At 39.6% G+C, this 12,950-nt stretch overlaps 1 protein-coding gene across 1 annotated transcript in view; it reads left to right on the top strand.

Moving 5' to 3' along the window:
- Positions 1–11,801, top strand: part of Coq2 (coenzyme Q2, polyprenyltransferase) — a 28,820-nt gene extending 17,019 nt beyond the window's left edge. Inside the window, exons 4-7 of the mRNA XM_048364261.1 lie at positions 1,729–1,814; positions 3,598–3,731; positions 7,458–7,646; positions 10,917–11,801. Coding sequence (XP_048220218.1) covers positions 1,729–1,814; positions 3,598–3,731; positions 7,458–7,646; positions 10,917–11,084 — 577 coding nt within the window. The 3' untranslated portion in view covers positions 11,085–11,801. The remainder of the gene's footprint in view (positions 1–1,728; positions 1,815–3,597; positions 3,732–7,457; positions 7,647–10,916) is intronic.
- Positions 11,802–12,950: the final 1,149 nt, after the last annotated feature.

Consider the following 12,950-nt stretch of genomic DNA (forward strand, 5'->3'; position numbering starts at 1 on the left):
GTTACTTTCCTTTTCATGAAAAGTAGCACCTTGTAAATATAAGGAGGGACTAATGAATTCTCTATTAGTACTTTACAGTTTATTAGACACCACAGGGTTTGAAAACAGTTTAGAGGTATTAGTATTTATTGGTTATAGGCTGTACTCAGAATACTTTGGGAACTGAGGATGTAGCTCAGTGTTAGAGTGTTTGCTTGGCATTCTCAAACTATAATTCTAATTATTCAGAAGGCTGAGATCTGAGGATGGAGGTTCAAAGCCAGCCTAGGCAAGAAAGTCCTTGATATGCTTATCTCCAATTAAACCACCAAAAAGCCAGAAGTAGAGCTATTGCGCAAGTAGTAGAGTGCTATCCTGGAGTTGAAAAGCTTAGGGCCCTAGATTCAAACACCAGGACCAAAACGCACACACAAAAAACTTTCTATGCCTCCGTTTCCTTGTGTATAAAAGTGAATAAGAATAAAACTAGCTCCCTTCTAGGATCATTATATACGTTGTAACAAGTTGACAATGTAAAATGTTCTGATGGAGCCTGGTGAGTCAGATATGGGGTCTTATGCCTATACTCCTAGCCTTTGGTAGGCAGAGCAAGAAGATCATGAGTTCAAGGGCAGCCTGGGTTGCATGGTAATGTCAGCACTAACTTGAGCTACAGAGTGAGATCCTATTTCAAAAAACAAAAAATAGTACCTAATATATGAAAGTGTGGTATATGTTAGTTAGTATTTTGTTTGTTAGTTTTGTAAAACTTAAAAATGTTTTCCAGGGGCTGGGGATATAGCCTAGTAGCAAGAGTGCCTGCTTCGGATACACGAGGCCCTAGCTTCGATTCCCCAGCACCACATATACAGAAAACGGCCAGAAGCGGCGCTGTGGCTCAAGAGGCAGAGTGCTAGCCTTGAGCAGGAAGAAGCCAGGGACAGTGCTCAGGCCCTGAGTCCAAGGCCCAGGACTGGCAAAAAAAAAAAAAAAAAAAATGTTTTCCAAATAATTCTTTTGTCTTAAAGGGGGTTTATTTATTGTCACTGCCCCAAATGTACAAAAAAAAAAAAAAATTAGAAAATAACCCTACAACTCAACCCCACACACACAACATTCTCCCAAACACAAATAATTTTCCCCCAAACCACAAACATAAACTGGTCCTGGTATTTCCATAAACAGTGTAGCTAGGAAACAGCTTAAAAAAAATTGAGTAGGATTTAGATTATATCCACTGTGTCCCCTCAGCAGTAAGAGGCAACAATCCCCTATGGTTCCCAGGCCTCCCCAGTGGTTTCCTGTCTCAGGTAGAAGAGTCCTTTTACAAAGTGAGATGTTTGGCTACTGCTTTAGAGTTCCTCTGTGCCTTAACATTCTTTTTTTTTTTTTTTTTGCCAGTCCTGGGCCTTGGACTCAGGGCCTGAGCACTGTCCCTGGCTTCAGTTTGCTCAAGGCTAGCACTCTGCCACTTGAGCCACAGCGCCACTTCTGGCCATTTTCTATATATGTGGTGCTGAGGAATTGAACCCGGGGCTTCATGTATAGGAGGCAATCACTCTTGCCACTAGTCCATATTCCCAGCCCCCTCCCCCCCAACATTCTTTTCAATAGGAAAAGTCAAAGTCTAGGAAGATAATTTTGCATAACTATTCCTGAAGTGGAGCATATCTTCCAGTTAGGATACTTATATCAAACAGTGATTTTCCACATGATGGTGACATTGATGCAGTGTTTCTCTGTTTTCAGTATAGCTCTGGGGGCAGCATCCTTACTTCTCGTCATCACTTACCCACTAATGAAGAGAATCACATACTGGCCTCAGTTAGCCTTGGGTAAGCTGGAAATAGCTAAGTATTTCCTTTGATGCTCTCTAGCCATACTCCTATATATCATATGTATATAGACAGAAATGAAATCTAAGGTCAGTTGTGAAATTTCCTGAGCCAAGAATAAATTGTTATATTTTAAGGAGGGCAATTAGCTACTATTATTAGTTAAGAAATCTTGCATATTTATTAAGATTATTATCATCATTTTTACTGTTTTCTGAAGTGCTTTTTAAAACTCTAGGCAGGTCATGAAGAGATTGTTGACTTTTAGGTATTGTAAAAAAATTGGAGCCAGGTGCTGGTGGCTCCCGCCTATAATCCTAGCTACTCAGAGGGTTGAGATCTGAGGATCGTGGTTCAAAGCCGGCCCAGGCAGGAAAGTGTAAGACTCTTACCTCCAATTAACCACCAGAAAACCAGAAGTGGCACTGTGACTCAAAGTGGTAGAGCACTAGCATTGAGCTGAAAAGGTCAGGGACAGCGCCCGGGCCCAGAGTTCAAGCCCCATAACCAAGCAAAAAAAGAATTTGGGCAGCATTCTGGGGCAGGAGAACAAGGGTTAAAAGTGTCTGTTATAGCTTAGTCCCTATTCTGTAGAGTCATCCTTCAACCTCTCTGGAAAACGAGTCTTCTCTGAGCTTCCACAGCACTCTAGTGCTGTCATTCTTACTCATTACTCATTTCATTCAACAAAAATCTAATGACTGCCTCCTTTTTATCCCCTTAGTAAATTGTAAGTGACTAGAAAAAAAGATATTCTTTATACTTTGCCTAGTATCTAAAGATACATATGCAATCTAAAGATACATATTCAATGTTATTTGTTGGCAAAGAGGGGCAAGTAGGTAGGTAAGTCAAACTTTATCCCCCAAAAATGTCCCAGATTTTGTGTTGTATGTCTAGAATATTGTGTTTTTAGAGCAATCTTAGTTCTTTGAATCGTTTTTCTAGTAATAAAAGAACCAAAACGGGGCTGGGAATATGGCCTAGTGGCAAAAGTGCTTGCCCCATAAAAGAACCAAAACATTTTCCAAAAAATTGATGAGGACCTCACTTAATGGGAAAGCTATGATGGAATATTTATCTTTTCTAAGTTCCTATTTCTTTCCTCTCTCTGTGCCTTTCCTTTTCATTATTAAAAAGGTTAAAAAGTACAGTCTCAAATGACCTAGGAATCTTTAGCAGAAGGAGCATAAGCAGTTCCTGTCTATAGCAGTATTTCAAAAGCTTTAGACATTTACTGAACTTGTACATAGTGCCAGGACCTACAGAAGGAACTTGAAAATTAAAAATAACTAAAACCCAGTCACCATCTTTAAGGAGCTAGAAGAGACAGCAGATAAGCAGGTCACTGCCGCACAGAGTGCGAGTGGAAGAGGACTATACTTGGTGGAAATAGGCAGCATAAGAGGGGAAAGGGCCAGGCACTGGTGGCTCACACCAGTGATCCTAGCTACTCGGGAGGCTGAGATTGAGACTTAAAGCTGTCCCTGGCAGACAAATCTGAGATACGTTTACCCCCAATTAACCAGCAAAAAGTCAGAAGTGGAGGTATGGCCCAAGTGCCAACCCAGAGATTGAGGCCCTGGGAACTATTCCTTAATTAATTACTAATTAAACTCTGTTAGCCTGTTTCCTTTTTTGTAAGGTAAAAGAACATAGACAATATCATGCCCAGAGCCTAGCACACAGCAAGCACTTAATACATGCTGACCCTCTCTCTCCTTCCTTGTGGAATGCTGAAATACATTTTGACTTTAGCCCTTTTTTGTTTTGTCAATTATAGGGTTGACTTTTAACTGGGGAGCATTGCTTGGATGGTCTGCTGTCAAGGGCTCTTGTGATCCATCTGTGTGCTTGCCTCTTTATTTTTCTGGAGTTGTGTGGACACTGATATATGATACCATTTATGCCCATCAGGTAAAGAAAATCTGTGTTTTTCTTAACTTTGGTTTAGGTATTGTTTTCTTTTAATTAATTTTTTATTGTTATTATAAAGATGATGTACAGAGAGGTTACGGTCTCATAAATCAGGTAATGAGTATATTTCTTTTTGGACAATGTTACTCCTTCCTTCACTCTCTTTCTGTTAGGTATTCTTCTCTAAAAACTTAAAAATAAGAACCAAATTAAAGGGAAATTTTTTTATTGTAAGAAGAAAATCATAGTTCCATAGCTCCAACAGAATATGTGTTTTGTGTTTTTTGTGTGTTTACCAAAAAGCCAATGTTGGCTTATGACTTACACTTTTGCAGTTTTATTTTATTTTATTTGTAGGCATTTAAATGCTTTTTACTTTATGGAAAGTGCTGTTACAAATATTTTAGCAATAACAGTTTAATCCCATAGTAGCCTGCAAAGAAAGGGCTTACATAGTCTTCATTTTACTTGGAAAACGTGGAGAAAAACTTGTCTATGTCATATAGCTAATTGGTTTCAGAGCACAGGTTCAAGTCCATTGTCTCTAGATTTTTACCTTTAAACATTGTCTTGTCCCTCTGTGTTTGCCTCTAATCATTGTCTCGGGCAGATCTTTTTTCACTTTGTTAGAAACATTTCCCCATGATTTAACCCATTCTTTGTAATCATTGTGCTAAAGTGGCATAAAAGCTCCATAATGATTTAAATTTAATCCTGTGTCTAGTTTGGCCATATAAGTTGTTCCTGAGTTTCACAGTAGCAAATAATAATATTCTAATCATTATCACTTCATGTCTTATGAGTTTTCAGGTGAATTTTAAAGAGTTGTACTACTGAGTTGAAAATATAAACATTTTTATAGCTCTTGGTACTATTTTGTTGTAAGTTTAATTTGCGGAACTCCTCTGTTTGCTTTTCTTGGCTTATGACTTTTCCATTGATATTTTTTTTCAGCTTTATTGAGGTACAGTTGGCACTTGCCAAAGTATATGTTTGAGCTTATATAGTGTGATAATTAGATATTTTTTGTTTCAGGGGGTTCCATTTGTTGCTATTGTTTTTTTGGTGGGCCTTGTCCTTATTAGGCTCCCTTGTTATCCTCCAACACAATAATGTGCTTTTGTTTTCATTTTTGTTTTTGTAGTCTTGAGGTTGAACCCAGTGCTCTGCCATCTAGACAAGTGCTCTACATAACTTGAGCTATGACTCATGATTTGATATTTCATTGTAAAGTGATTGCCAAATTAAATTAATTGTCGCATTCATTATTGCAATTGGGGAGGTATAGACATATTCGTGAGCTTTAAAAAATATTTTTACCAGTACTTTTTAAAAATAGGGCTGTGTGTTCTCAATTATTTACTTAAAGAATGTATCAGAAAGCCAGGCATAGTGGTACATGCCTGTAATCCCTGCAGTCATGAACTGAGTCAGGAGAATCATGAGTTCAAGACCAGCCTAGGCTAGCAGAGTAAGTTGAAAGCCAGTCTGGGCATTGTAGCGAGACCATTTCCAGAAATACTATTCCATGATATAATGAAATTCTTTTTCTAGAGTTTCAGTGTAGATTTTTTTTCTTATTTATTGTCAAAGTGATGTACAAAGAGGTTACAGTTTCATCAGTGTGGATTTCATCCTGTCTTCTTCATCCTGTTTTTGTCACTTCACTACCTGTGTGTAATATATGAAGAAGCCAATCTGTAATCAGCCTCAGTTCCAAAGCAAAGCTTGACAGTAGTTGAGGAGAGATACCAAAAGACTGGAAGCAGTGATTAGGAAAGTTATATTCACTTAGATTAACTTCTTCAGTAAAATACCATAGACTCATGGAAACTAGACAGCTTACACGCCCAAGGCAACTGCAGTCTGGAAGGAGAAAACAGATATACTAAACACACACTTAACTTTTTTTTTAATTTATATCTGACTCTCAAAAGCCTTTACAAAGCTGTCTACCTGCAAATGTTGGCTAGGTTCAGCCAGGCAACCACCAATAGTACATACAGTCCTGATTTCAGAAGATAGTTATGGGGGTGAGGAGATCAGGCAGCTATTTGTGAGAGTACTGTCAAGACCTAGATTTTTATTTCCGGCACCTGTTGCTCACACCTATAATTCTAGCTACTCAGGAAGCTGAAATCTAAGGACTGTGGTGAGAAACCACCAAGGAAGAAAAGTTAGAGACAATTTTATCTCCCTTTAACCGCCAAAAAGCAGAAGTGGTGTGGCAGAGAGGTAGAATGCTAATTGTGAGGGAAAAGTACAAAGAGTGAGAGGCCTTGAGCTCGAGCCTCCAGCTTTTGAGCTAGGTGTGGTCATACACAATTGTAATCCCTTTTTTTTTTTTTGGCCAGTCCTGGGCTTTTGGACTCAGTGGCTGAGCACTGTCCCTGGCTTCTTTTTGCTCAAGGCTAGCACTCTGCCACTTGAGCCACAGCGCCACTTCTGGCCATTTTCTGTATATGTGGTGCTGGGGAATCGAACTCAGGGCCTCATGTATACGAGGCAAGCTCTCTCGCCACTAGGCCATATCCCCAGCCCCATGTAATCCCTTTTTTTTAAGATAGGAATTTTTATTATTTCAAGTCCAGAGAGTAGTCAGTCACTTGCCCAGCGCCACAGAGCATCCAAGTAGCCTAGCGAAGATTTGGTCTTAGGGTTGCCTGATTCTGAGCTTAAGACATAAACCATTAGATGATGGCCCCATGTTCCCCTCCAACTACTCACGGCATAAGCAGAGGACCACATGTTTGAAGCCCATCCCAGCTTAAAGAGACCCATGTCAAAAACAAAATACAAACAAAAGATCCAAGTGTGGCTCAAGAGGTAGAGCTTAGCTAATGTGTATGACCTCTCTTTGCTTAAAGAGAAAGGACTGATGGATGAGGAAAGGAATAAATGAGACAGGATTGGAGAGAGACTCTGTGTGTGAGAGAAAGAGAATAGAACTAGGTGAATTAAGGGGATTGTGGGTTGGGAGAGATGGGAGAAAATGATGAAAGGGTAACATTGATTAAGATGCATTGTACTCACAAACGGACATGTTGAATTGAAACCCCTTTGTACAGCTACTTTAGAATAATTAAAATAAATAAGTAGATACATAATTATGTTTGTAAAAAAAACAAGTGAAATGTGTAATGGACATGATTATATAATGAACATTTTTATGCTATATGATTTTATCAAGATTGAAACTAAATGTACAAGATACTTTTGAGACTTGAAGAAGCAATGTGAAGAATTAATAGTTTTTAATCCTAATATATTTAAAGTGTAGTTCAAAGTCACATGAGTATAGGAAACAGAATGGTGTATAGAATTGCAACGGGATACTGGTTTTAGCGGTAGCATTTAACTTTGATTTGGCCTACATGGTCACTCCTAAACAGTTTATTTCACAGCTTGCAATATATCTACATGCTCCTTTTTTAAAATTATTTTTATTATCAAGGTGACATACAGAAGGGTTATAGTTACATACGTTAGGTAGTGAGTACATTTTTTTGTGCAATATGTTACCCCCCCCCATTTTTCTCCCACCTTCCCTCCTCCTCAACCGCCCCCCCACATGCTCCTTCTTCTACAGACATTTTTCTACAGAAAGGAGTGATGGCTGTACAACTTTGTGACTGTTAAAAAAAACTACTAAGATATACTGCTAAAGAATAAATGTGGATTTCATGGAATGTGATTATCAGTGACATTTATTATTTTCCATATTAGGACAAGAAAGACGATGCTCTGATTGGTCTGAAGTCCACAGCACTGCTGTTCAGAGAAAACACGAAGCAGTGGCTGAGTGGCTTCAGTGTGGCCATGCTGGGAGCCCTGAGCCTGGTGGGTGTGAACAGCGCTCAGACTGCGCCCTACTACACGGCCCTGGTCGCCGCCGGAGCCCACCTGGCTCACCAGGTTTGACCTTTGCTTACTTTCCCCTCACTTTTCTTGAGTATAAATTGTAACGATTACTTAAGCAAGTGCCACGTGGATTTACAAGGCAAAGGACTTTTGAAACAACTATTTGGCTTGGCTTGCCTTGAATTGTCCCCTCTCTGGCCCAAGTTATATAAAAAAGTTAGCTATATTATTTTTAGAGAAAATGGTATCAAAGCTGGGAGTATGGCCTAGTGATAAAGTACTTGCCTTGTATACATGAAGCCCTGGGTTCGATTCCTCAGCACCACATATATAGAAAAAGCCAGAAGTGGCACTGTGGCAAGATGAAGGCAGGGACAGTGCTTAGTACCTGGGTTCAAGCCCCAGGACTGGCAAAAAAACAAAAAAAAAAAAAAAGGATGTAAATCGGAACCTAGAATTGGCTTGAATTTTCTGAACTGCAGCTGGTATGTCTGGGAAATTTTTAACACTATCTGAGGCTTATAGTTTGAGTTGAATTATTATTTGACCCAAAAAGCAAACTGAAGAACAACTTTTTTTTGTTTGTGTGCCAGACCTGTGGCTTGAACTCAGGGCCTAAGCACTTCTGAGCTTTTGTGCCAAGGCTAGTGCTCTACCATTTGAACCTTAGTTCCACCTCTAGCTTTTTGCTTATTAATTAGAGATAAAAGTCTCACAGGGGCTGGGGCTATGGCCTAGTGGCAAGAGTGCTTGCCTCATATACATGAGGCCCTGGGTTCAATTCCCCAGCACCACATATACAGAAAACGGCCAGAAGTGGCTCTGTGGCTCAAGTGGCAGAGTGCTAGCCTTGAGCACAAAGAAGCCAGGGACAGTGCTCAGGCCCTGAGTCCAAGCCCCAGGACTGGCCAAAAAAAAAGTCTCACAGACTTTCCTGCCTCGGCTGGCTTTGAACCATGATTCTCCAATCTCAGCCTTGTGAGTGGCAAGGATTACAGGTGTGAATGGACGCCCAGCTTCTTTCTTTCTTCTGGGTTCCTGGTGATGTTGGCATACTAATTCAGAAGTTTGGGTTCCACTGGCATAGAAACTTGTGACATATGCAACATAAAATGCTAACCTTCTAGGCACTGCCTCAAAAGCTGGACCTTAACCAGTATATATCCCTCCCCAGAAGCTTACCTTGGGAGTCTACATTGTTGACTCACTAAATGGATGAATAAAATCTAATTTAGATAAATCATTTGCTAATAAATAGATTACATCTGTATCAATAGTGCTGGTTTTTTCTTTTAATAGGCTATAGGATATTAGTGAGCTGTATGTAGCTTATCTGTGTTTTACAGATTAGGGCATATTACTTGTCAGTGCAGGCAAGTCTTGTAAAACATGGATGAGGAAACCAACACCTGATATACTTTGTCCACTGCCTTGCTTTCCTTACTGTGAATCACCGTGAATTCTAAATTAGATGAGTTGGTGACTCCCAGGATTTCACTGTTTTCCTCTGAGTTTCTCAGCATCCCTTTCTGGCCAGGCACGCCAGTGGCTCGCACCTAGCTATTCAAGAGGCTGAGATCTGAGAAGATCATGGGTCAAAGCCAGCCCAAGTAGGAAAGCCTATGAGACTGTTATTGCTAATAAACTACAAAAAAAAAAAAAAAACCAACTGGAAGTGGAGTTATGGTTCAAGTGGTAGAGTGTTACCCCGCGGAACTGGAGCCAAATATAATAATAATAATAATGATGATGATATGATGATGATGATGATGATGATGATGTCAGTTCCCAAGCTTCAGGAAATAAATAACAGCCACATGAGGTTTCTCAGTATATTTGCAAGGCTACTCTGGGAAGAAGGAAAGTATATGTTCAGGTCACCAGCCACAGTTCTGGATCTCTGGATACCCTTGTGACAATGGAGGGAGATTAGAACTTTATGGGTACTACATTTTGGTTCTTATAAAACTCATTGGTAAATGGAGTTGTCCTGCCCAGCTTGTTCGCAATAGAGGGACTGCTCCAGAGATAAAGCTAGGCCCAGAGAGTGAGTATTCCAGGATCCAGGATACCAGACTTGAGATTGTCTGTAAGAACTTTCTACATGTAAGTTAAGTATTCCTTGCCTGAAACTCTGGGAACCAGAAAGCCTTTTGGTTTGTTAGCTTTTGGGGGGGGAGGAGGTGGTATTTTTTTGTTTTTTTAGTTTTGGGATAAAACCTGAGTCTAAACACAAAATTCATTTATAAATATTTCATGTTCCAGTTACTACCATAGCCTGAAGATAACTTTATATGATTTTTTAGTGCGCCTACATTTCTTACACAGTTCATCACAGGTGGGAAGTTTTCCACATGTGGTGTCCTGTCAGCTCTATGTCATTGTTAGATGTTGGGGCATTTCAAATTTTTTTAAATTCTGGCCTTAGGGCTGAACTCAGGGCCACAGTGCTGTCCTCAGCTCTTGTGCTCACGCTTAATACTCTATCATTTGAGCCATAGCTCCATTTCTGGCTTTTTGATGATTAACTAGGGATAAGTCTCTTGGACTTTTGTGCCTGGGCTGGCTTCTCTGATCCTCAGATCTCAGCCTTCTGAGTGGCAAGAATTACTAATGGGAGCTACCAGCGTCTGGCTGGCCTTTCAGATTTTTTTAAATAACCTCCTGCCTCCAAAGCATTCTCATATTTCTCAGCCAGAAAGGGGTTTTTTGGTATGTTTCTTTCTTTCTTAGGAGTGTACACTAGTTATACCAAGAAAGTTCATTGTGGTATTCCCAGATATGTACAATGTACTTTGATCCAGTTCACCCTCACTATTATATTCCCTTTGCCCCTTTACTCCTCCCTTTTTTTCCAAACAGTATTTGGTATTTTGCAGGTTTTATTATACTTTCACATATACATATATATACATACATATATATGTATACATATATGTGTATGTACGTGTGTGTGTGATGTAAGGTACCTTGATCGTGTTCATCACCTGTACCTCTGATTTACTGTCCATACTACACGTACCCTTTATTGCTATTGTTATCACAGCAGGTCTAAATTCCACATATAAGCAAAAACATGCCATTTTTGGCTTATAAGCCTATCAACCAGAGGTTCTAGATAAATTTAAACAGCTTAGATAATTCCCAACGAAAATGATGGTAGGTTTTTCTACATTGGAAGATAATTTGAGACATAAGAAGGGTTTTCCATTATTTAAAATTCTGTAACTAAATTCAGTTTCCTTTTCTGTATTCATGTGATTATTGTAAATGCTCCAAAGACCAGACTAGGTGCTAATGAAGCTTTGTGTTGTTCTCTTACAGATTTACACTCTAGACATCCACAGTCCGGCAGATTGTTGGCATAAATTTATCTCCAACCGAACAGTAGGGATGATCATTTTTTTAGGAATCATCCTTGGAAATGTATGGAAAGAAAAAAAGACAGATCAAATAAACAAACAAACAAAGATAGTCGAAATTAGCCCATGAGCTAGGAGTGGTAACACACCTTTAATCCTAGCATTCTGGAAGTGGAAACAGAAGGACCTAGAATTCAAGACCAGCCTGGGCTCCATAGCTGCATCATAAGATAACTGTCCTTAAAAACCACAGGCTGGGGCTGAAGTTCAGCAGCAGAGCACACCTAGCATTGCAAGGCCCTGCGTGATCCCCAGCACCTAAAAAGGAAAATTAGCAAGTACAGTTGATCTAGGAATTATGAAAATAATTTTTAAAACATTCTCAGGTCTTGTAACCACACTATTATATTTGAATGAATAGCTGGTTACAATATGTTAAAGAAGAACCAGATGAAGATTTAGAGCATATTTTCCTTGATTCAAGTAATTCATCTGTTTCCTAGCACAAAATTATCTCTAGTTTCAGAAACTAGGCACTCTTAGAGATTTGAGATGTCCTTGAGTATTTAAGTTGATGTATTCTTTTGCCTTTTATAATTGTCCTCCAGAGTTGCGGGAATCAGATGAGTTTGGGCACTTTAGAGAAAACCTGATATGTGTCTCAGCTATATAAATGTCTTCCTGCTCTATAGGAAAATGAATTTTTTCAGGGGGAAAAAAGTTCTTATGTGAAGTTGGGGCATATTGTTATTTTTTGTAACCATCACCCTCAGCCACAAGCTCTAATTTAGGAAAGCATTGTGTTTTAGAAGAATTTAAATAGCAAATAAAATTTTTATGTACTGTAGCCAAGCCTGACTTTTCTTTGAGAGATTCATCCATGGGTAGCTACAGTGACCACTCTGAGCAGTCAGCCACCTGGGGTGGTTTGAATGTCTACTTTATCTTATCAAAACAGTTTATAAGACTGACATATTTAAATAACTACTTCATTCCTACCCACTTCCTTGTTTCCAACACAGCCGCTGGAGTAATTCTTCTAAAGCCTAAGTACAGAAAGTTCATTACTTTTCCCAGAACTTAAGTATCACCACCTCAGAGAGGCTTTTCTTAGCCACTATGTCAAAACTTTCCACCTAGAGCCACTCACATTCCCTTTCTCTGCTCTTCATTGTTCCCTCCCCGTCCCACCCCCAGTTGACATTTGTACTTGTCACTTGATTTACATGACTCTTAAGGAAGATGAGAAGATGTCTGTATCATTGGTGGGCACCAGTAAATACTAACAATATTAACAATGACAGCAAGAAGGCAGCTAATATAAGCCCTTAAGTATGCCAGAAATAAGCATAGGAAAGATTAACTGTTTATTCAGGAAGTGTTTAGCCTGGGGGCAGTAGCCATATCTGTCACCTGCAGCATAGTACTTGAAAGGAAAAGGACTGGAGCACCATTCTCTGTGAAGGAAACACATTGCCCACACACTGTCAAGATACACTATCTAAAGCTATGTTGATTTCTGTTTTCTTACAACTTTCTGCTTGTAATCCTAACTACTTAGGAAGCTGAGATGTGAGGATCGAGATTCAAAGTCAGCTGGTCCGGAAAGTTTGGGAGACTATCTCCAATTAACCACATAAAAACTGGGAGAAGAGGGGCTGGGTATATGGCCTACTGGTAAAGTGCTCTCGTATACAGGAAGCCCTGGGTTCAATTTCTCAGCACCACATATATAGAAAAAAGCCGGAAGTGGTGCTGTGGCTCAAGAGGTAGAGTGCTAGCCTTGAGCAAAAAGAAGCCAGGGACAGTGCTCAGGCCCTGAGTCCAAGCCCCAAGACTGGCAACAAAAACAAAACAAATTAAAAAAAAAAAAATGGGAGTGGAGCTGTGGCTCAGAGGGACAGTGATAGCCTTGAGCAAGAAAGAACTCAGGGATATTATCCAGGCCCCATGACTAACAAAAAAAAAAAAAGCAGAACCTATTTTACATTAGCCC

This window comes from Perognathus longimembris, chromosome 16 (assembly GCF_023159225.1).
Source record: "Perognathus longimembris pacificus isolate PPM17 chromosome 16, ASM2315922v1, whole genome shotgun sequence".
Classification (NCBI taxonomy): domain Eukaryota; kingdom Metazoa; phylum Chordata; class Mammalia; order Rodentia; family Heteromyidae; genus Perognathus; species Perognathus longimembris.